Source organism: Acinonyx jubatus, chromosome A3, assembly GCF_027475565.1.
Source record: "Acinonyx jubatus isolate Ajub_Pintada_27869175 chromosome A3, VMU_Ajub_asm_v1.0, whole genome shotgun sequence".
Taxonomy (NCBI): domain Eukaryota; kingdom Metazoa; phylum Chordata; class Mammalia; order Carnivora; family Felidae; genus Acinonyx; species Acinonyx jubatus.
This window is the reverse complement of record NC_069388.1, coordinates 87,995,702-88,019,343: the sequence shown is the minus strand read 5'-3', so window position 1 is coordinate 88,019,343 and position 23,642 is coordinate 87,995,702. Positions and strand designations below refer to the sequence as shown.

General features: G+C 48.2%; 2 protein-coding genes across 2 annotated transcripts in view; one reads left to right on the top strand and one right to left on the bottom strand.

The window, feature by feature from the left end:
* The window catches only part of FBXO41 (F-box protein 41), a 27,411-nt gene extending 23,057 nt beyond the window's left edge, over window positions 1-4,354 (top strand). The window contains exon 13 of the mRNA XM_027072191.2: window positions 62-4,354. Coding sequence (XP_026927992.1) covers window positions 62-124 — 63 coding nt within the window. The 3' untranslated portion in view covers window positions 125-4,354. The remainder of the gene's footprint in view (window positions 1-61) is intronic.
* CCT7 (chaperonin containing TCP1 subunit 7) lies at window positions 4,259-23,642 on the bottom strand. The gene is made up of 12 exons (XM_015064029.3): window positions 23,483-23,642; window positions 18,107-18,260; window positions 17,371-17,477; window positions 15,289-15,414; window positions 14,446-14,498; window positions 13,921-14,092; window positions 10,076-10,240; window positions 9,044-9,232; window positions 8,317-8,414; window positions 7,806-7,938; window positions 7,154-7,360; window positions 4,259-6,220 (listed from the first exon to the last, which is right to left on the bottom strand). Exons 1-12 carry the CDS (start codon window positions 23,486-23,488, stop codon window positions 5,999-6,001), a joined length of 1,632 nt encoding a protein of 543 aa, XP_014919515.1. The 5' UTR covers window positions 23,489-23,642; the 3' UTR covers window positions 4,259-5,998.

Genomic DNA, 23,642 nt, shown 5'->3' with positions numbered 1-23,642 from the left:
TGTGATGAGAGGGCCCCACTTGCCTCGACCTGAGGGGAACTAACCAGGGTTCGGTCTACAGGCCCTACGACGGAGGCCCGGCTTCTCTAAGATCCTGCACATCAAGGTGGACGGCGGCTGCTAACCCGGGGTGGGGGGCGGCAGGGCCCCTGCCGGCCCCACACCAGGGCACTCTCTTTGGACCTCCAGAGGGACCCTGATTTGGACTAGACCTTTGGAGGCCTTGCGTTATCCCTAGCTTCCAGGGAGGGGTTGACAGTTTCCTGTCCTCCTCTTGGGACAGCGGAGCAACGGGCCTGATGTCGGGCACTGGCTCTTCAGGGCAGGGGCTTGGACAGAAGCTGCCCTCCGACCCCCACTCCACCCCCAACTGGAGCAGCCTTCTGGGCACAGCCAGGAAGGAGCTGAGTCACCACCAGCACCCGGTGTCATCGCCCCGAGGACGTGCCATAATCACTGAGTGGCTCCTCGGCTGCTTGGGTTGCTGGGGCAGTCCTCCCCTTGTCAGGGGCCTCTGCTAGTCCCCAGGCCAGACGGGGCTCCCCAAAGCAGCTCAGACTTGGCAAGAAGGGCTCTTTTCCTCCCCCTGCCCTGTTCCAGCCCTCTGTGGGGCACCCCCATCAGACAGCCTGCCGAGGCTCTGGGTCCACATTCTCCAGGGATAACACAGACAGGCCTTGGGGGTCTGGGAATGTGGTCAGCCAAAAGTGGGGGGCAGGGGGCAGTGAGGTAGTGGAATGGGCTTGGAAAGGCAAAACATTCATCTAGAACTTTTCCCCAGGATACTGAAACTACCACTCCCAAAGTGGGGAAATTGCCAAGTAGAGAAAACTTAGTTTTTATTGCTGTAGAAACAAGACCCCTCCTCCCAACAACCACATACCCCCATGGCACACCAGAGCTAAATTCAGAGCTAAAAGGTGCATGTTTCTATACCTTCCACCAATCCTGAGCCTCTGGCGAGGCAAGGAACCAGCTGTGGAAATTTTATCAGCAGTGAGAAGCAGTTCCTGTCCTCAAGAAACAACTTCTATTCCAGGTGCTTGGGCAGCAATGGAATGGCCTTTGGATCTCCAGTGCTGTGGTGGGAGGGAGTCACTGGGCTGCCTTCTGTGCTGGGGTCTGGAGGAGGCCAGGAGGGTGGTTTGGGCTGCTTCCTTGTCTGGCTAGCTTGCTTGAAGATGTAGCCTTGGTAGGGAACCAGACGCATGAGGCCAAGAATGAGGAAGAGCACCCTCATCAGACTTGCCTCCCTCCCCAGTCTCCACTGGCCCTATGGACTGGGGGCTATGCTGGAGTTCTTTAGCCTAGGGGCAGTGCTGGGGCCTGAGCCACAGCCATTTGGCTTAGAAGTCACAGAACGCAAGCAGGTTTTCACAGACTTGCACGGCTCCAGCAAGACCAGGTTCTGGCACTAAGGCTCCAAAGACTCAGGTCTCCCCAGTTCCTACTCTCAGAACCCTCACGGTGGTGTAGAGGCCACGGGTCCTGCCAACATTCATTTGGAAAGTTCTTTCAAACATTAGCCTCAATCCATCTTAGGGTTTCCTTCTCTCCTATACAGGACCAGCTTTGCCCTAACCATTAGGTTGCTGGTCCTGGCTGGGGCTGGACTCCTCTAGTTCCTCAGCCCTTTGCAGTGACCCAACTTTCTGCCACAGCCTGGCTTAGACATCAAGACCCAGCCTGGGTTACCCTGTAATGAGTCCTCCAGAGCAGGGACCCCACAGGCTCAGCATCCAGCTCCCCTGGCTCCACACCCAGCTCTGTCCCAGCTCTTGTTGATGACTTTTCCTCCCGTGGCTTATTCTGGCCTTGCCCTTTGAAGACCCCAAATACCAAGGGTGTCATGTTGGCAATTCCCTGTCCAGTCGTGCACAAAGCCTTGGCTGTGTGGCATCCCCCACTCCAGAGCGGCTGGCTCCACTGGCTCCCACCTCCCCGGCCTTGTCCCCTGGAGTCACAGGAAGAAGCACAACTTTTCTCTGTCCTCCAGGGACCTGGAAAAGATATGAGGGTACCCTGGGTGCATCTGTCCTGCCTTGCCAACTGCACCCTTTACAGCTCCCGCTTGAGACCTTAGGACCGGAGGTGCTGCCCACCCATGCCCCCATTCCCCACCCCTCCCCCCCCCCAATCTCCTGGACAAAGCACAAAGGGATGCCCTGCTTGGCCTGAGCCTGCCTTACTGAGGGATTTTTCTGCCCCAGGAAGCTTCCATCCCTGAATAGAAGGCTTTGGGTAATTTCTCCCGGGGTGGGCAGCCACTGGAATGTCAGGAAAGGAGGTCAGGGTGCATGGGCAGTGAGCTAGAGTGGGAGAAAGTGCTGAAAGAACTGATTCCAGGAGTAGGTTCATTCACCCACTCCACCCACCCATCCACACATCCTTGCAACAGCCCTGACCACCACCAGCACTGGGGGCAGAAGAGTGAACAGGGCCTCCCCTCTCCTGGCTGGCAGGAAGTTTGGCCAGCAAGTCCCCACCTTGTATTTGCCAGCTTAGTGTGTGTGTAAAGGATGTGTGGGAGTACGTATTGCACAGGCTCCTGCCGACGGGAACGATGGGTCACAGCGTGTTCTACCGCACAGCTGCCCCTGGGGCTGACAGACTCCTGCACCCTGGACTTCACGTGTGCTGAGAACCAGAAAGTTGCAGGCCCCCTGTCCCCCAACTCAGCTATTTTTTGACTCTCAACGGGATGAGCCCTGCTGCTGTGCGGGGAGCTCGTCTGCAGGCCTGTTCCATTTGTTCACTTCTTTGGCAACCACACAGCAGGCTGAGGATGGAAAACAGGGACGGAGGGCCTGGCCATCCCTGAGGCACCTTATCCCTCACTCACTCAAAGGAGAATCCTCCTCCTCCATCTCACACCTAGTAAGATGCAAGGGAGAGGAGTACCTGAGAGACCCAATCAAGGCAGGCCCTGCTCGGGGGTCCCAGGCACATGCAGAGGTCCCATGGGCCCCAGCACTTGGTGTCCCTACCACCTCTCCCTGTTATATAGCCTGCAGTGGTAGGCTGACTCATCAGGCTTTGCTTGGGCTGCCTCCCCATGGCACCAGCAGGGAACAAAGGAGATGCTGTGTATGTCTGACCCCCCGGGGAGAGGAAATGTGCTGCCCAGAACCATGGCTTTTCACTGGCCGAGAAACCACCTAAGGAGCAAGGCACTCCAGGATTTCCTGGTCCTGTGAGTGGTTTGAGCCGGCCTCTCATGGGAAGTCCTTCAACAACGAAAAAGCCACCTCCTTCCCAACGCCTGCTGCTCCAAGGTTTGGCTCCATCCTTTCCCTTTGGGTTCTGCTTGTTCCCCTGGTCCTTTGGACCACGGGTGGGAAGCTGCCCAGTCCCTAAGTCCCTCTAAGGCACTAAGCTGAAGACCTCTCCAGAGTGACTATTGGTGCCAAAGACCCAATTCCTGGTGGACTTGGGTTGAAGACGGGAGATGGTGAGCGGGTGCAGGGCCCACGTGCCCAGAGGAGTTAACTCAAACTGATGGGATCTGTCTAGCCCATCAGTCCTTGAGGAGTAGAATTCCCTCCCCCAGGGGCCTGGCGGCACTTCTCCTTAACCCTGGTGGTCATGCTTTCTCACCCAGCCTTGTTCCAGGCCCGCATTTCTGTATATACTGCTGTGTATCGTGTGTATGTATTTATTCCTGGACAAGTGTATTCATCTGCAGCCTTTGCCTGAGGATAAGGTTTAGGACTGGGTGAAGACCAGAATACCAGGGCCGACTAAGGCAACCAGCTCCTATTTCTTCCCCAACCCCCCGGGACCCTGGCCAGTCCCAAGACTGCCCTGACAATCAGGCAGGCTTCCCCACCATGAGCCCAAGCCTTGTCTGCCATTGCTGGCATGGCTCCAGGAGGCTTGGCCTCAGGCTCCCTGGCCTCAGCCCTGCCCTAGCAGGGGTCCTGCTTTTAGGTGCAGAGGCCTGAGGTGACCTAGGCTTGCCTCATGACTGGCACCGGTAGGCCTGGCTCTAGTGGGCACCGCTAGCGGGGACCTCCACAAGTGGCCCCCAGGCCTGCCTTCCCCGCACAGCCAGGCTGCAATGCGCCTGAGCCGTGAGAGGGTAGCTCCCCCCACCCCCAGCAAATGAGGTGGAGGAGTGGAGAGCATTTTTTGGTTTTGTTTCTGAAGTGGTGCCTGTACCTCCAGCCCCCAGGGGGCCTTCCCTGGCCCCACTTCTCTGCCCCACCCAGGCATCACCATCCCAGCACTTTGCTCCACATTATCCACAGATGCCCTGTGCCGAATGTACCTGAGTGTATGTATTTAAAAGGACTCACATGGGCATCAGAGAATTTATGACTTTGTATCCAATAAAAAGGTGGTGAAACTGGAATATCTGCCAGGGAAGTAAATGGTAGGTGGCCGTATTTGTCCATCTGCGTCACCAAGCCTTTCTGCAGCTAAACTGCACTGAGGCAGGAAGTGGCTGGATGACCTGAATGGCATCAACAGAGTGAATAAAGCATTAGGAAGACCTGTCAGGACTGCAGACGTCGCTAAAAGCCATGCAGGTCACTATCCCTGTCCCATTTCACTCAGCGTCTGCATGCAGACAAAAAACCTTGGGGTGTCGTTTCTGATTCAGCTGGGAGACGCCATCTTTAAGGACAACCCCTGCACAAGGACGAAAGGAGCAGCGGGCACTGTCCAGTCCCTCAATGGCTTGGCCACCTCTGCCGGAAGTTCTAGCCAGCCAATAAGGTTTAGCCTGGGAGAGACCAAACTGCCCGTCACTGGCCTCGACTACCCCAGCTTGCAAAATGAAGTCGCGCCACTGATTATTACTCAGGTCTTGAAAGATTTAAAGCCAGTAAAAAGACCAGGTGCTTAGGCTTAAATTGTGAGTGGCTCTAGCATCAAACAGGTAGATGAGCATAACTCTGAGCCAGCTACTTTTATGTTCGTAACAAAGGTAGAGCAGCTGAGGCTCAGAAAAATTAGTTTACCCAGAGACTATCAAGTTAGAAGGGAGGTCAGACTCCACAGTCGGGACCTGATCACCACCCCATCCCTGCTTTTGAGTCCATCTAACCAAGAGGGGATCAGACTCAAGAGACTTTCTTTCTAATCACCTTCCAGTTGCAGGCAGCAAAAGCTTCCATGGCTCAAAGTGACATAGTTACTCACCTCTACCTTCAACAGTTACTAACTACAGCTAGCTGCAGGCCAGCTCTGAGGACTAGTATAAACAAGAACGCAGTCAAACCCTGCTGGTTTCTAGTTGATCTGTGGTGGCCACTGCAAACCTCCATTGGTCAGAAGAAAGCAAAAGGAACCCCCAAGACCACTGGTGGTCAAACAGAGAAGACCACGTGGGTGCTCCTTCAGCCACCTCTCCTCAATGGACTTTTGAGATAATCACTACAGAATTTAAAGGGAATGTGGCCTCTTTATACATTCCTCTGAGAGATCTTGAGTAAGAGAGACCAGGACACTGAGCCAAAAAGAATATACAAGTGGAAGGAGCAAGCAACGTAATAGAATACATTGACTCAAACCCACAGAAGTCCTCGGAGCACTGCCGGGCAAGGCCAGGGCTAAACAAGATGATGTCAGAAGAAAAGGAAGGGACTCCACATCTCCTAACTACTTCTGGGACTAAGAGAGCGCTCAGAGTGAAACTTCTGGATGGAGGCCCCTCAGGTGGAGCTCTGCTGGCAGAGTGGACCCTCTGCCTTAAAAACCAGACGCTGCTGAGGACTCAGTCCGATAGGAGAGAAGAAAACTTTTCCATCTGTCAGGTGAGTACATACGAAAGTAAAATCCTGAGCTGGAGTCAAGACATTTAGCAGTAAAAGTCCGGTGCCCAAATAATTCGCAAAGTGAATTCTAAGTCTTAAGTTTATTTAAATAACCTCAGTGAGAACAGAGTGGGCCAATTACGACCCCTTCCTTGTAATACCAACTAACCAAGACGGGGAGAGTAAGCATACCCTGCAGCCAGCCTGCCGGCCACTCATGAGGGACCGGGTGCCTCTCAGTGGGGGCGGCCCCGGCCCCGGCCCCGGCCCGCAGCTGGGGGAGCGTCCACCGTTGAGCGAGGGTTTTTGATGGTTTCATCTACCGACACGATAAGGCAGGCAGCCTCAGAGGCTGCGGTCAGGGCATTGATGCGCACCATAGCTGGCTCCCACACGAAGGCCTCAAAGTTGTCAGCAATGTCCTCGTTGTTGATGTCCACTCCATACCACATGCCCCCCTGAAAGAGCAGGGGAGGAGGGGAGGTTAATAAGGAACTACTCTCAAGTTTCTTCTTGCAAATCCTCCCAAAGACAAGGTCGTTAGGAAACCTCATACTCTGAACTTGCCAGCATTTCCCTAAGAAAGACGGCATCTGTCTGGCATCACACAAAGAACCTGAAAGTGCAGGTCTTCTCTTCCCACTTGTGCCCCCAACGACCACCCCCTTCAAACCCTAGACATGCTGCTCACACAAGAGCTCTGGGCCCTCCTCTAGGCAACGTGCCGTGTTTTGGGGAGGTCCAGTCCTCAGGTCACCTGAGGACCGTGTATATCACACCACAGTTCTCAAGAGGAACACTTTCCAATCCCTTATCTCGCTGCTTCCATCAGTCCCCACTTCGGATGAGGGAATGGAGATGCAAAGAAGTGAAGGGACTCTCTTAAAATCCTAACAAAGGCAGAAGCAAGGTCACGGAGCGCTGCTATCACAGTACTGAGCACTTAACAAATATCTCTAAACAAATGTTTGCTAAATAGCAAACGAACACATTTAAGTTCTCACAGAGATCACAACTTAAGAGATGGTAGCGCCGTGGCTGGACCGCCCAGCGGCAGGGCTCTGGCATGCCTCGCCACCACTGGGAAACCCAGTAACGTGCTCAGCGTGTGCTTCCAGGGAGGAGGCTGCAGGGTCCCCCTGGTTCCTCTGCTGGCACCACAAGGAGCTATGATTATACTCTTGGTAGAAGCACTGAAGAAACCCTGGAGGCTCCAGTCCTGGCACTGTGGCTTTCCCTCTGCCCTCAGAGGAGACACAGTTGAGTCGGTACTAGGTTTAGTTCCAGCCCTGTCATGGGCCTAAACACTCTATGGAGCCTGAGTAAGCATAGCACACACTCAAAATTTAGCCCCATGCACCCAATCCCTGGACTCAAGGAGAAGGACCCACCTGAGCATGCCGAGCTCGCAGCTTGTTGAGGATGTTTGTGGCATCAAAGCCAGCATTGTCACACAGCTGGCGTGGGATAATTTCCAAGGCCTTGGCATATGCCCCAATTAACAGCTGCTGTTTTCCTGGAACGGTCCTTGAGTAATCCCGCAGGTACTTGGAGAGCTCCATCTCAATGGCCCCGCCACCAGCCACCACTGAATCGTTCTGCAGAGACCAGACCCACCTCTTAATGCTAACAGGCCCCTGGCTCAAGGTCCAGCCACAGCGGAGTTGGACCAGCCAGTCAAAAGGTCTTCCCAGCACAGAAAGGGAGTAGTTCCTCATTCCAAATCCCAGGAAGCCTAGATGTGGCTCTTGTCTAGCACATTTCAACCTCCATCTGGGGGACCTTATGGTTTCTGACCATCTCCAAGGTCACCTTGGACCTCAAGGGCATTGGTACAATCACTGGGATGGCTAAGGACAGTAGCTCCACTGTTTGTTCACAAGAACAAGTCTTAGCCTTTAAGGCAGCATGATCTATTTTGAGAGACTGAGGCTGTCTGTCTATGATTTGTGAGGCAATCAGGGCTAACAGGCCACCCAGGGAAGGATAAGTTATATACGGCAGAAATCACCACAAAGATCCAGGAAACCCCCTGTCTACTACCTTGATGGCCCTCCTGACAATCATGATGGCGTCGTGCAGGGACCGCTCCGTCTCCTCCATGAACTGCTCAGCACCACCACGGAGGATGATAGTACAAGTCTTGGCCTTGGGGCAGCCAGTGAAGAAATTATACCTACACCCAGGATCAAATCATACATGTAAACTTCTTTCTGCTGCCAACCTGTTGTGTATGACCTCACCACGTTCGCCCAACACTCAACAGCTGCTCTTTTGTTCCTCACTAGGGTTTCCAATCCTACTCTTGAAGAGTTTTGGGGAAGGTCTGGGGCTGTAACCCTAGGGCAGAAGATACTGTAGAGTCAGACTTTAGACCCAACTTGATCTGCTCTCCTGAAATACTTTATATCTGAGTTCTTTATGTCCCAAAAGGTGAGACCTCAAAAAAGAGCGGCACATGTTGTATACCACACCCAAAAGATGGCAGAAGGCCAGACCCAGGCAGGTCTCATGAGCTCTGCCAGCAGGCAGCCCAGGCCTATGGCTTACTTACCTCTCGCCCCCAATCTGGGTCTCTTCAAAGACCTGGCAGCGGCCCAGCACATCTGCTGACAGAGCATTCACACTGGTCTGGATGGAGCCTCCACAGGCCTGAGAAGCACAAGAAGATCAGATCACCTTCACGTGAAGTCAGAAGAGAGCTTCCTGCCACCTAGTCTCAAACGCCAATTCCCATGCTAGACCCTGCCACAGGACAACCTCCCATTTACCTCCCTAAAAGAGGAGAAAACAAAACAAAACAAAGACCTACGAAGGGCAAGCAAGCCTGGTCAAAAGGAGATGGAGACCTCTTACTTCACCCAACACCCACGCCCCCAAACTAGTGTGCCTTGGGCCCAACAACTAAAGTTAGGATCAGTGCTTTAGACCTAACATATCTTGTGGAGATGCTCAAAAAGAAAAAGGAGAAATGTGGCTGAAAACATCAGTACTTGAACTGATCTAGCTGATAAGAACATCACTGCTAGGTTCCCTCACCAATCAGATTTCCTGACTTCCTCTGGTTACACCGAGCACATGCACATGGGATTGGAGTGCTTCACGGCAAAAAAAAAAAAAAAAAAAAAAAAAAAAAAAAAAAAAAAAAAAAAAGAAAATTAAAAGGTTTAGACAGGCCTAGTCACAGGCCAACCTGACAGTGCATTCCAGTATACCCGTAGTAAATTAAAACCCCTCCAGGGCCACAAAAGCCAAGAAGCAGCCTGTGAATGTTTAGTTACCATCATTGTCCTCTTCAGATCCTCCTCTGGCACTCGGCCAGCACAGAACATGTCCCTGTCAGCAAAGTACTGGGTGGCCACATCCCCGATGGGGAGTTTGGACAAGACGACTTTGGCTCCGGAGTGATGGATCCTCTCTAACTTGTCATAGAGAATGTTCCACTCAGCATCAACAATTGCCTGATAATCCTGGAGAGAGACCCAGAAAAGGATAAGGATGCTTGGGGAGGGGAGGGGCGTGAAGGGCAGGGGGAGATTAGCATATATGGTAGGCTAAAATATACTCCCCAAAATAAAACGTGCTGATGTATTTGGGAATTAAAAAGGGTAAACAAAATAGCCTCTCCCCAGTCCAAGTAACAAGCACCCTACATGAGAACTCAGGAATCACCTAAAACTTTCAGACACCAAAGTAGAAAGAAACCCCAGGACTGGGAGTTACTCCACAGCTGGTATGCCAAGGTGTGAGAAATAGTTTAGCTTGGCAGAGTTGTAGATTCCTCTAAGATGCTGTACCCATGGAGTTCCCAATAACAAGATCCATTCCCTCCAGAGGCCACTGTGTTTTGGCGACACATTACCCAACAGCACCTACTTATAGCTGGATGACACTGCTACTCGAGATAGCCTTGGTATTATCAGTGATGGGAGCACACCTGTCCCTACAGTGTGGGACCCAGTGTAGGAGGAGAGGGGCCCTCAACTGCCCAGGTAAGAGGAATCAAAACACTGGGCTCAGTGTATGGTGGAGGGCAGCTGCCAGCCCCTTCCCTGGGGCCAGAGAATATTTCAGCAGGTCTCCCCTATCTAAGTCTCCTCAGGTCCCTATCCAAGTCTCTTCACTCACAGAGAGAAGAGTGAGAAAAGAAGTGGGCCTAGTATTTGGACATCAACATATTCAGGGGGACAGGAGGAGAATGGGGCTCATAAGGAGCCTGAGAAACAGCTGGGCCCAAGAGAGCCACAAAGACCCAAGACTTTGGCCCAGAACGCTGACCAACTCCATGCCTCTAGCCAGCTGGTGGGGCCTACCTCAACTGTGTGGACTCTGATTTCAGCATTATCTTTCTCAGCTTTCAGCTCAAGCTCAACATTTAAAAGGGCAATCATTGGATTATTGTACTTTTTGGGTTGCATTTCAAACCCAGCGTAAGAGAAAGTCTTCTTGAACGCGACGCCAGCTACTAGCTGGGACTCCTGTTTAAAAAAACAAACAGTTAACAGTTCAGTCACTACTGGCATGAAATGAAATCAAGCTAGTGCTGTGCTAGACTAACATGTGTCCATTTCTGCAAACATGAAAGAGTTAACCACGTCTTTATTTCACTGTTACAACAAAGCCTTTCCACTTTCATAAAAGCTAGGAAAAATACAAAACATATTTTGGTTATCCCTTCAGTATAAAGAAAATCAATCATTCAGCTTACAGGGACTAAGCATGGGAAAGGTCTGTTTGGGCTATTTTCTAAGACTGGCCTTCAAAGCAGGAGCCAAGGGCTAAAACTGAATGTATTTACCGACAGTGCCAGGCAAGGAACCAGGCATTTATGAATAAGGCACAGGCCTCTTCAATCCCAACTCACCCCCCAGTCTTCTACTGGACACACCTACACACGCTCCTACTGCACGCGCACACACACAGTCCTGTGTGCAGCATTCTAGGTCCTTCCTCTTCCCAGGAGATGAAGCCAAAAGATCTTAGGAGTCAGAAATTCCCTGTACAGTTCCCAAGCCACCATTGTGGCTTCCTGTGGGCTGGATTTAACAGCAGGGCATACATAGTAAGAAAGCATGTTGCACTTGGGACTGACTTTAGGACTATCTAAAGACCTGGGTTCAAATCTCAGATCTCTTTCTTGCTAAATGACCAAGTCATTTCCCACACGATAAAAAAGGGTATTTCCATTCAATACCTCTATGTTCTCTGCCAGTGCTAATCTAGAATACTGTCGTCTATCAGTGAACACATACGTGCATCATTCAAATTCACAGCCTCCTACAGGGGGTGATGCCTGAGACAAATCAAGAGGAGCAGAAATCAGTCAAATAGAAAATGGAAAGGATGTTCCCAAGAGGCAGAGGCAGTGTGGTGGCATCAAAGAGTGCATTTGCCGTTGTGGGAATGTAAGGTAGAAGGCAGAGGCCAGTTTAGGAGAATCTTACAGGCTCTGTTAAGGCCTACCTCTTATTCTGTACGCAATGTGGAATCCCAAAAGGCTTTACACACAGAACAGAGTAAATTGTGGAGCTTCGCCTTTCAACAGAAAATAGGATTGATTTAGGGGACATAAGACTGGAGGAAGGGTGACCACTGCCAGGACAATGGTCTTGGGAATACGTAAAAAGACAGCTTGAAGAAATAAAGAGTAAATTGGTAGACAAAATAAGACAATGGTGACTGAAAGGTTGTGGGAGTTGGGAAAGATTTTCAAAGATAATCCTGTATTTCTGGTGAGTGACTGAGTCAATGGTGGCGATACCAACTCGTCAAGAAACACAGAAAACGGTTTCAGGTTTGGAGAATGAGATAATGAGTTCAGTAGCAGATACAAGAGCATGAGGTTCAAGGGAGAGTTAAGGGCTGAAGATACACATCAGGAAGTTCTGTTAATCTTGAGAATAAGTCAATAATCACTACTACCATTTATCGAATTCTGTGTGTCAGGTTTTGTGTTAAAGGTTTTACATGCATTTAAGGAATGGGGAATAGTCTGAGGAAAGTGGGTTGGAGACCCTGGCCTTCTCACTAGATAAATTAGTTTTATTTGTTTATTTTATGAGAGAAAGGGAGAGGGAAGGGGGTGGAAGAGAGAGACAGCGCACGTGAGCCCATGCGTGAATGAGAGGGGCAGAGTGCAAGAGAATGTTAAAAAGCCTCCATGCTCAGTGCAGAGCCTGATACGGGATTTGATCCGATGACCCTGGGATCATGACCTGACTGAAATCAAGAGTCAGTTGCTCTATTGACTGAGCCACCCAGATGCCCCAAATTATTGTTTTTAAAAAAAAAAAAAAAAAATTTCATTCATTTTTGAGAAAGAGAGAGCGCAAGTGGGAGAGGGGCGGAGAGGGGCAGAGAGGGGCAGAGAAGAGACAGAGAGAGAGAGAGAGAATCTGAAGCCAGGTTCCAGGCTCTGAGCTGTCAGCACAGAGCCCGATGCAGGGCTTGAACTCATGAACCTCAAGATTATGACCTGAGCCGAAGTCGGATGCTTAACCAACTCAGCCACCCAGGCACCCCCACCAAATTATTATTTTTGATCCCTAGTTGAGTGAATTGGCCAATCTAATCTCAAGAGTCCAGGGAAATAGGAAGGCCCAGGAGAAGATGGATGACTGCTACCAAAGTAATGGGTAAAGACAAAGTCAGTAAGCCATGATGGGCCAAGAAAGCACTGGTACCTGGGGCCAAAGACAGGGGAGTAACTCAGATGACCTCCAAATTCCTCACAAGTTTTATTACAGAAAGAGAACCTCAGTCCACTGACATGTGCCATGACAGGAGGAAGGACAACAGAGTGGGAATGCAACTCAGAAGGGTAAAAGTCAAAGAACAGAAAAGTGAAGGGCCAGGCTATAATATTTGAAGCAGGTCTTGCCCCATCCAAATCCCTTCAAGCTGGGTCACCAAGATAGAGAAAATTAAGAAGTAGGGCAGGCCAGAGTGGAGAAAGGCCAAAGCAGCATAGAGATACCAACAGAATGCTTCCAGACAGATACTACTGTGTTAAAAAAGAACAAGTTAGTTAGGTTGTGCAATGCAGTAGCCATGAACCACATGTTGCTATTTAAATTTAAATAAATAAAAATTAAATTAAAAATTTAGTTCTTCAGTTGTACTAACTGCATTTCAAGTGCTTGGTAGCCACACATGGCCAGTGGCTACCATAAAATGGACAGCACAGACATGTAACAGTTCTACCGTGACAGGAAGTTCTATTGGACAGCAATGAATTAAAAGCCCCACATGCTGATATGGATCAAATTCTAAAGTAAGTTGTTAATGGCGCCTGGGTGGCTCTGTCAGTTGAGTGTCCAATATTGGCTAGGGTCATGATCTCATGGTTCACGAGTTTGAGCCCCATGTGGGCTCTGTGCTGTCAGCTCTGAGCCTGGAGCCTGTTTCAGATTTTGTGTGTGTCTCTCTCTCTGGCCCTCCACTGCTTATCCTCTGTCTAAAATAAATAAACATTAAAAAAATTAAGCTGTTAAACGGACAAAAGTGAGTTACAGAATACTATGTATTATAAATAAGCACTTGTGTTTAGGAAAGCAGTATTTACATATGTATTTACAGATGCATAAAACAATTCTGGAAGCACCTGCTCATACACACACACACACACACACACACACACACACACACACACACACTCTCACTTATTAGTGGTTGTATCTGGGGCAGGAGTGGTGAATGGGATGTTTATTTTTTTCCTTTAGGATTCTTTTTACATTTAGAACTGTGTATCATCTATCCAAAATAAATGAATAAAAGAAGGGACATGGTCATGACAGCTTGGGCATGTCACTTGGAGAATGGACTGAGAAGTACTTCTCAGGCTTATTAACTGAGAGGGTCATAGATAATTTATCAGATGGAGCTAGTCCCATCCCCTCCCACATTACACTAAGATTCTAACAATCAACTAGTTCAAACTGCTGTTCTGCTGACAAGTAAATATAGGTCCACAGAAATTACAAAATATATCTACAGTCACAGCCTGCAGTGACAGTATGGGGAATACAACTCCAGTCTGACTTCCAGCTCAACACGCATTCTCTCTATTCCTGTAACATGTGTTCATCTCCTGTACCAACCTGTGTGAAGGGTCAATATGAAAGCACAAGGCCTCCTAGGGAGGCTGTAGCAGGCTTACCTCTAGGGCACCACCCTGCACCTTTTTGATTCCAATCATTTTAAGCTGCAACAGATCATCGAGCATCATCACTGCATCCACCACCATCTTAGCGAAGAAGGCTTTCTGCTGGGAAATCAGCTTGGAGCTCAGAGCGGTCATGGCACACTTCTCCAGCAGCTTCCTCTGCTCCCTGGGACACAAGGATTGGTGGGACTTGTGTCAGGTCTGGAAAGCCCCTTGTCTGAGTCTATTGCAATGTGTAGGGGGCTTCTGTTCTAGCCTCTAAACTCAGCCCACATCAACTTCATCTTCTACAATCTTTAGGGCAAATTATCATTGACAGATGGTGACTGCAGTCAAAGACCTCGTATGTGACAGCTTTAAAATTACAGTCTACAGCCTCTTTTGTGCTGTGAGCTGGGGCACAGCCAAGGGTCTAGCAAGAGCCAAATAGCCCCAGGCCCATATAGGGTGGCAACACGCTTCTACATCCAATTTGGCCACAAAAAGTCAAGGCTCTGATAAAGCCCGCTGCAAACTTACACTTTGTCTTCCTTCTTCACGGTCACAGCAATCTCTTTGATCTTGTTAACTGCCTGCCAAGAACAGAAGCCGAGTGAGTCCCTGGTGCCAAAGGCAAACTGGAGAGGTGGGTCCCAGTCTCTCTTGCCACTCTCCAATCTGTTTACTCCCAAATTGTAAGCATTTCCACTCTGCAGCTGAAACACACTTCTGAGTCTTGTTGCTGCCCGGAAACACACAGCTCTATGGTTTAGAAAACTCCCAGTGACAAATATACAGTAGGTATAGTTCTGAAGAATCATCAGGGTATTTCCAGGACTTAATTCTGAATATGCAAGGAACACTAAAACAGATGAGTGGAAACAAGCTAGGACACTCGATTGGGCCAAACCTTCTGGCTTAAGAAAAACACTCATGACAACTGCTAGCACTTTATATATTATTAGACATGTTATGTATGGCATACATATCTGTATGTTAAACTTAGTATCTTTTCAAAAGCACATCTCATATGTGATCTCATGTTACCACCCTGAACCAGAGATATTTAAGGGAGAAAGTAAAGCCTAGAGGGACCGACTTGCCTGAGATCACACAATGAAGGTCAAAGGTCAATAAAAGCAGGGTCTCAAGATACGTGTCATGAGGAACTTTAGATAAAACAAAAAACCTCTCACTTACTGAGTCAGTCAGGAAACCTGAGGCTTAAAGAGATTAAGGAAATATCTAGTCAAATAGCTACCGAATGGCAGAACAGAGATTCATAGGGAGAAAATGTCCAGGGAACCCTGTTACCTCTCTCTATACTCCGCTAAAGGTATTATCCTGAGAAACACAAGGCTAAGGTAGCCAGTATTCCCATACCAACTGGGTGGCAGTGCGGAAAGCTCGGATGATGATCTGTGGGTGCAAACCTTCCTCCACATAGGGTTTCACCTGCTTCAGAAACTCTGCAGCCAGCAGGGTCACTGAGGTGGTGCCGTCACCGACCTGGAAGAGGATGACAGGAAATTCACATTTCTCACAGTGAGGAAGAAGGCCTGAGACTCCATTTTTAGGCAACCTACCCATTTAAACTAGGGACTGTTTAAATGGGTGTGAAATGTTTTTTCTGGAAGCGTAGGTGATTGCAATGAGTACAAGGAAGGTGACAATAGTTAGGTATCCATACCATCAAATGGCTCTGGGCTACAAAATGAATTCCTCAGCCAGGCCCATTCTCCAAAGAGGGCTGATTTTGACAAAGTTCTTCAGGATATGAAATCATATACACAGACTAACCAACAATTTATTTATTACATACAGGCACTATGATGATTAAGACAATCCCAGTCATGCTTATAATACAATACTTATGTGTCTGGTAACAAGAGGCATGAGACAAATATTCTTCAAGGAGCACAAAGTACTATAGGAGTTTACATAAAGATAATTTACAGCCAAATCCTACTAAAACAAACCTTCCAGGACCAGCCAAAGTCCTTTATATTTTAAATACTGTTTGGAATTGACAGATCACTAGTCTGCTAACCTTTCTAATGTAGTAATATTCCACAATGGGATCTAAACCCTTCATTTATTTATTTAAGAATTTTATTTATTTCTGAGAAAGGGAGACAGAATGCAAACTGGGGAGGGGCAGAGAGAGAGAGGCACAGAATCCAAAGGAGGCTTCAGGCTCCGAGCTGTTAGCATAGAGCCGGATGCGGGGCTTGAACTCACAAACCGTGAGATCAGGACCTGAGCCAGAGTCCAACACTTAACCGACTAAACCAATCAGGCGCCCCTCTAAACCCTATTTTTAATGAGGGAGAAGAAGAACTAAAACTAGCTTACCTCTGATTTGGCAGAAATTTATGTTCAGCTCACTTATGTCCATTGTGTAATGTGAGGGACTCTCAAAGAGGGAAAAAGTGTTACTGTGGTAAAGGGTATAAGCTGCCAAATTCCTGGCCAGAAAGGTTTTAGTCAGTAACAGGTCAAATTCAGACTCTTCCCACTTTAATTTCATATAAGCCATACTGTTTTGAAGGCTACTGGGTCCTAATACACCTTTTTATATAACTTCAGAACCTATCTGTAATACTGTAAAATGCAAATCCGTTTCTGTCAACATTTAGTATCAAGACTCCAGTGTTAGAAATGTTTTAAAAGATAGACTGGTCAATGCCACAGTATTGTACACTTAAAAATGGCTAAAGTGAGGGACGCCTGGGTGGCTCAGAAAGTTAAGCAGCCGACTCTTGATCTCAGCTCAGGTCTTGGTATCAGGGTTGTGAGTTCAAGCCCTGCACTGGGTTCCATGCTGGATGTGAAGCCTACTAAAAAAAAAAACAAAAAAACAAAACAAAAAAAAAACCAAAAACCTGAAGTGGTAAATTTTATGTTATCTATATTTTACCAATATTAAAAAAAAAAAGATAAACTGGAAACCTTAAAGTTTCCAGCCCCATCTTAAAAGGTGACTAACACATGAGAGCTTAAACTGTTTACCAGGTAACTGAAAGGAGCCTGGTCCTAAGATCTCAGCTACATGTAGTGAAAGAGTATGAATTTAAAAAAAAATTTTTTTAACATTTATTTATTTTTGAGAGACAGAGTATGAGCAGGGGAGGGGCAGAGAGAGAGGGAGACACAGAATTCAAAGCAGGCTGCAGGCCCCAAGCTGTCAGCACAGAGCCCAACGTGGGGCCTGAACTTAACAAACCGCGAGATCGTGACCTGAGCCAAAGTCGGATGCTTAACCAACTGAGCCACCCAGGCGCCCCAAGAGTATGAATTTAAAAGATTAACTTCATCTAAATACTTTACAATTTATAAGCACGTACTACTTATGACATCATAACTTTAGATATATAATCAAAAAACTTTTAAGACAGAAGAGCAAAGGAGCAAGCAGGCATGTGTTTCAACCTTCACTTAAACACATATGCTTGATCTTCCCACCTCAGCATCTTGGGACTTGGCAATGTCCACTAACGTCTTTGCTGCAGGATGGACAACATCAAGGAGTTTCAGAATTGTGGCCCCATCATTAGAAATCGTTGCTTTGCCTTAAAAGGAACAAACACAAAGTAAAAATTTAAAGACCTTTTCTCCAGTTGGACTTGGAGCCCAAGCACACTTTACTGGGATGGGGCAGAGGAGATCATGGCATAAATAAACTGATCTTTTTATGGATTTAGCTCTGTGCACAAAGGGCCACCTGAAATCACAAACTTCTGAAGACCATGAGCTACCGAGTTTCTCTGAACAGCATTTAGCATACATTGAACTGGATGTAGAAAATACTAAATGAGAATGAGAAACCATTTAGATATTCTTGACATAGCTGATACCTACTATTGTCTCACATGTCAGTTAATATACTAAAACACGAGGGGGAATTCTGTCTTGGTAATATGATACAATGGGAATGACCAAAGTTGACTCAGATAGTTCTCTTTCATGTTTCCAGGCTGCATCTCTCTATGAGGCAACATGTTCCTGAGCCCAACTTCTTCCGTATATCCCTGTAGGGTCCAGCATTCAGGACAATGTATGAAATGGAACCATCTCCTAGCGAGCAATCCCTCAGAGACCTTAAAAGCAGTGGAATTTCTGATACCAACTTCTGCTAGCCCCAGCACTCCCCAGGAGTCTCCTCTTCTGCACACTGGCCTGAGGAACCCTGCAGACTTACCTCGGCCATCTACGATCAGCTTGTCCATGCCACGAGGGCCCAGGGTGGTTCTTACAGCTTCTGCAATCACCTGGCAGGCACTGATGTTACTTACAAGCTGGGGGATGCCTTGGGAGCTATCAGTCCCCTCTTTCAACAGGATAACTGGTGTGGGCTACAGAAGAAAGCAATTGACTGCTTTTAATAATCATCTACTACAATGAAATTCAAGGAGGGAGGGGAAAAGAAAAGTGTTCTCATCTCTCTCATAACAGAAATACCTGGAGGCCTTTTGTTATTTTTTTATTTGAGAGAGAAAGCACATGCACGCACAAGTGCAGGAGCAGGCTCCACGCTCAGCGCAGAGCCTGACTCAGGATTTGATCCCACAGCCCTGGGACCATGACCTGAGCCGAAATCGAGAGTCAGACGCTCAACCAACTGAGCCACCCAGGCACCCCTCTGGAGGCCTTTAAAACCATATTCCCACTGTCCACCACATAGATTTCTTAACCAGCCTCTACATCCAGAGATACCGCCAGGACTACAACATACCCTACAGGCGTGCTAGAAAATGGTCATGAGAAGCACGATTTAGTCTAAAAGAACAAATCAAATACTGTGTTCTCCAGCGCTCGGCTGGACGAGCATAGCCTTTTCAACTTCTGACACTATTCCCTGTGTTGAAGAATTAGGTCAGAGCACAGGAGGAAGAAGCCCAATGTTCACCCTCTGGCAAAGCAACCACTTATCTGCATTACAGCTTAATCCTAGGGAAGCTGATGGGGCACTGATGCAAAACACGAGGTGCCAGCAGCTTCAGGTGGTGTCCTGGAGATGCCCAGGCAGGCAGCTTTACCACAACGCTCAGCTGGAGAGCAGGGAAGCAGCATGTTGTCCCGCCTCACAAAACCAGTCTAATTCATACAGCAGTGTTTCCATTCTTGTGCTGGTTCCACAGAGCTTCCTTGTGACCAATCTCCAACCAAATGTCCCACAGAAGTTTTTCTCTATTTTGCATGCCAGTCTTTTTTTGTTTTGTTTTATTTATGTTTGAGACAGAGAGAGACAGAACATGAACGGGGGAGGGTCAGAGAGAGGGAGGGAGACACAGAATCTGAAACAGGCTCCAGGCTCTGAGCTGTCAGCACAGAGCCCGACGCAGGGTTTGAACTCACGAACTGCAAGATCATGATCTGAGCCGAAGTCGGACGCTTAACCGACTGAGCCACCCAGGCGCCCCTGCATGCCAGTCTTGAGAACAATCACTATCCCCAAAGGGGCTTAATTGGCAGACCTGCAGAAACTCTGGGAAGACAGGGATACCCGTGCAAAGGCCTGCTTAGCTGCCTCTGCTCCAGTGACCATTAGCCTGACAGTAATTCCTCAGCTTAGCAAACTAGAGTCTGTATCAAAACCTGTGCCTTCAGAGATGAGCTCATAAACCAGACTCAGTCTTCCCTGTGTTTGTGACTAATTTTGTATGTGTGAAACAAAACAGTGAAGATAAAAACTGTTTTAAAACTTGTTATGCTATGTGTGTGCTATTAGGCTGCAACTTAAAATTTACTTCTTACCACAAATTGCCATAACAAGTTTGAAAGCCACTGCCCAGGCCCACCCCTGTGGGTGCTTCAGGTAGCTGAGCAGGAAAGGAAAGCACAAGGTTGTGTCAACTCAACAATAAGGAGTCAGGAATTCACACACCAGAAAGTCTAGTGACCCATGAGGCTGACTCCATATTCACTGGCCAATTCCTGAAAAAGTTCAACTCCTCTGGCTAGTGTAGCAGGAGGGCAGTGGGTAGACAGAAGACTAGAAAAGGGCTGAAGAGGCAGGTGAGAACCAGATGGCATACTCAATTGTAGATCATGGTAAGCAGTGTAGATTTTATTCCTACAAAAGGAAGGCCTGGAAAACCTTTTAGCAGAGGAATGGCATGTTCTTTTTTTAATGTTAATTTTGAGACAGAAGAGAAAGCGGAAGCACATGCGCCTGAGTGAGCAGGGTAGGGGCAGAGAAAGAGAGAGAGAGATTCCCAAGCAGGCTCAGCTCTGTTAGCGAAGAGCCCCTGTGCTGATGCGGGGATTCACCTCACATACAGAGAGATCATGACCTGAGCCAAAACCAAGAATTGGACACTTAACCAACCAAGCCACCCAAGGTGCCCCACGAATGGCATGTTCTCATTTACATTTATCTACATAAAATACAAAGAGAGAGAAAGCAGGAGGCAAGATGTAATATGTAAGTGCATAAAAGAGGGCTGGAAAGATGTGCATCGAATGCTAACGAGTAAGAGTGGAGGTAAAGAGGGTTCTGACACTTTGTATTATATGTTTTGTTTTAATTTTTTTCTAATGAACAAACTTTTTTTTTTTTAAAGGAACGCCTGAGACAGGATGCCTAGGTGGCTTGGTTGGTTAAGTGTCCAACTCTAGGTTTTGGCTCACTCAGGTCATGATCTCACAGTTTGTGAGATAAAGCCCCACATCAGGCTCCCCTCTGACAGCACAGAGCCTGCCTGCCTGGGATTCTCTCTCTCTGCCCCTCCCCTGCTAACGGGCGCGTTCTCTCTCTCAAAATACTAAACTTAAAAAAAAAAAAAAAAAAAAAAAAAGGCAACTTTAGTAAGAATGCCTGTCAGATAATCCCCTAAATCTGGGGTCAGGCATGGGCTGGAGGGAAAGTTCCTTCCCTTTCACCAGTGTCCCAGGTCTGGAGGCAAGAAATGGCTTCTTTGGCCAAACTTCTTTCAAGCCTCTTCCACCTTTTGTAAGGAAAAAGGTGTCCCCACCTTCTCCTAGTCCTGCTAAATTATTCCTCATGGCAGCCCCCAAGCTTCCTTGCTTCATCCTTGCCCCAGATAGTCTTACATTTCAAAACAAAAACTAACTTGGGTCTCAAGTTCATCTTATTGCCTTCCACAAATTTTCACCTCTCCAACAGGCTAACATCAATGCATGTAAAGATTTTTTTCTCACCCCCCCCTAAACTGGACCCCTATTTATAAGAGCTACCCTGGCACCTTCTGCCAAAACCACTTTCTTGGGGCACCTGGCTGGCTTGGTTGGTAGAGCATGTGACTCTTGATCTCGAGGTCATGAGTTTGAGCCCCATGTTGGCTGTAGAGTTTACTTACTTAAAAAAAAAAAAAAAAAAAAATATATATATATATATATATATACACACACACACGTATATATACATATGTGTGTGTACATACATATGCATGTGTATATATATATGTACATATATATAAAGACATTTTAAAAAACAAAAGTTTCTTATCAACAGGCCAGAGATTCACCAGAGCCCCAATTCTTCTAACATATTTTCTCAACAGCAGCCAATAGGGGCACCCCAAACAGAGGATCCCGTAATTCCCTCTTTGCTTCCTCTTGGCGTAATTTTTATATCACCATCAATCTTAAAGCATGACCTTCCCAAAGGTAAGGACTATAGGAATCTCAATTGGTGGAGAGCCTAGATTTGGCCACATAGAAAGCAATATACAGCAGCTTATGGTGTTAAAAATTCAACTTTACATATACTTGCACATGTTTCATTCAAACCATGAACTAAGATAGCACCAGCTTCTAATTTTTGGAAAAGCACTGGCAGTGTGGTGACACCAAATCCACAGAGAGTTCTTAAATACAAAGCAAGGAGCAGCTGCCCACAGTCCCTTTGTTCCCTATGCTTTGTAGGCCCTACAGAAGTCTCACATTCCAAAAGGAGAGATATAAACAGCTAATACCACAAGGAAAAAGAGCAGGGGTCAGTTCAGGAAAAACCCGAGTGTGGTGGAGCATCCCAGTAAAGGGTTTTATCACCAGACAGAAGAACCTTGGTCCTGATCCTCAGTTCTTTCAATGCCAACCAAAACTCTTATGTTAGCCTTGTCAGCAGGATAGATTACAGGGAGGAAAGGAAGCAAACCACTACCTAGCAGAATAGCTAACATTTGCCAATTGCTTATTGATGCTGGGCACTTCATATGTATTAGCTCAATGAATCCCTTCTAACACACTGAAGGCCACAAATTTAACATGCTCAAAGTCACACACACATAGTAGGTGGCCCAGCTTAAGTTACAAAACTAGGCATTCAGTGCGGCTCCAGAGCCCTTACTCTCAAGGGCTCTGCTGACTCTGCACAGAAGATGAAGCCGACTTCAAGAAAAGGTAATGCTGAAGAGGCACTGAAAAAGGGCAGTACTGGAGGTATAAAGGGGAGAAAGTACAGATAAATCCTAGGTTCCTTCTCTCTGGGTACAACTGGATTCACAGGACATTCCCTAACAGAACACTTCATATGTATCAGCTTGACATCTACCAGGACAGGAAAAAGCAGCAGAAGCCCAGAAAAGAACAGAGAACTTCCTCTGACTGATAGAAATGAGTTAATTGCCAAGTGCACTACAGGGAGCAGTAAGTATCCCAGTCAGCGTTTTGCCTCAAACACCTTCTTAAACGCTGGCCCTGTTCGACAGCAACTCAAGAGATAGCAGGAGGCTTGGGAATCCATGGAAGTTATCTACAACTGAGATGGCACAAAAAGATGATGCCGAAGTGGGGCGGGGGGCGGCCCTGCAGGATTCATCAAGACCCCCAATTCAAGAAAACGAAACCCAGAGTTAGATGGCCAACTAAGAAAAGCCTGGCCCGAGGCCAAATCCGGAAGGGCAAGACAGGGAGTCAGAGCCCGGGTCCTTCCACCTCTGATGTGCTGTCCCCATCTGCCCTCTCCATTCTCCCGGCTGAGGAGCTGCACCCGCAACAACCAGCTGGGTACGGTATATTCAGCAGGCGCTCAATACGCGTTTACTTAAGCAATGAACCAGTGTTAAAGTACAAACCAAGTCTGTTTCCATTTATGTGGCAGCAGGCGGGCTGACCGACCGGCAAGCAACCCTAGTTGAGCCCTTCCGCTCAGCCCAACACAAGGTCCCCACGCTGCCTCGGCCCTGTTCCTAGGAAGCACACGTTTTTACATCCTACAGTTCCCCAGGCACCAGTGCTTCCCAGTCGGCCCGCCGACCGCGTATGCACGCTCAAGTCGGGACTCATTTAACACGGGTTACAATTGCGGGGGGCTCCAAAAACCGGGTCCCCTCAGCCGGCTTGCGGCCCCGAAGCAGCTTGGGACTTGTAGTCCCCAGTCGGCCACACCAGAACCTTCCCTCCAGCCCCACGAAGTCCTCGCCCAGGGCCCATGCTCCATGCTCCGGCCGAAACAGGCCGCGGAGAGCCGGGGTCGCCCACAGACAAGGGGTGGGGGCAAAGACAGAGTTAGTAGGCAGCGGAGGGCTCTATGGAACTGACCCCGGCCGGGCGGTGCCACCCAGGGGCCAGATGGCAGCGGATGGCGACAGATAGGCGAAACGCCACTCACCATCATTTTGGAAGTTCGTTTAGTGGCCCGCTACACCTTCTCTCTTCTCCGCGTCGGGGCCGCCCAGCAACCCCACAATCCCCCGCGCCAGAGAAATCCCCAGAAGCTTCGCCGAGCCTTTGGCTCGGGAGAGGAAGGGGACGGGCCACTTCCGCTACTC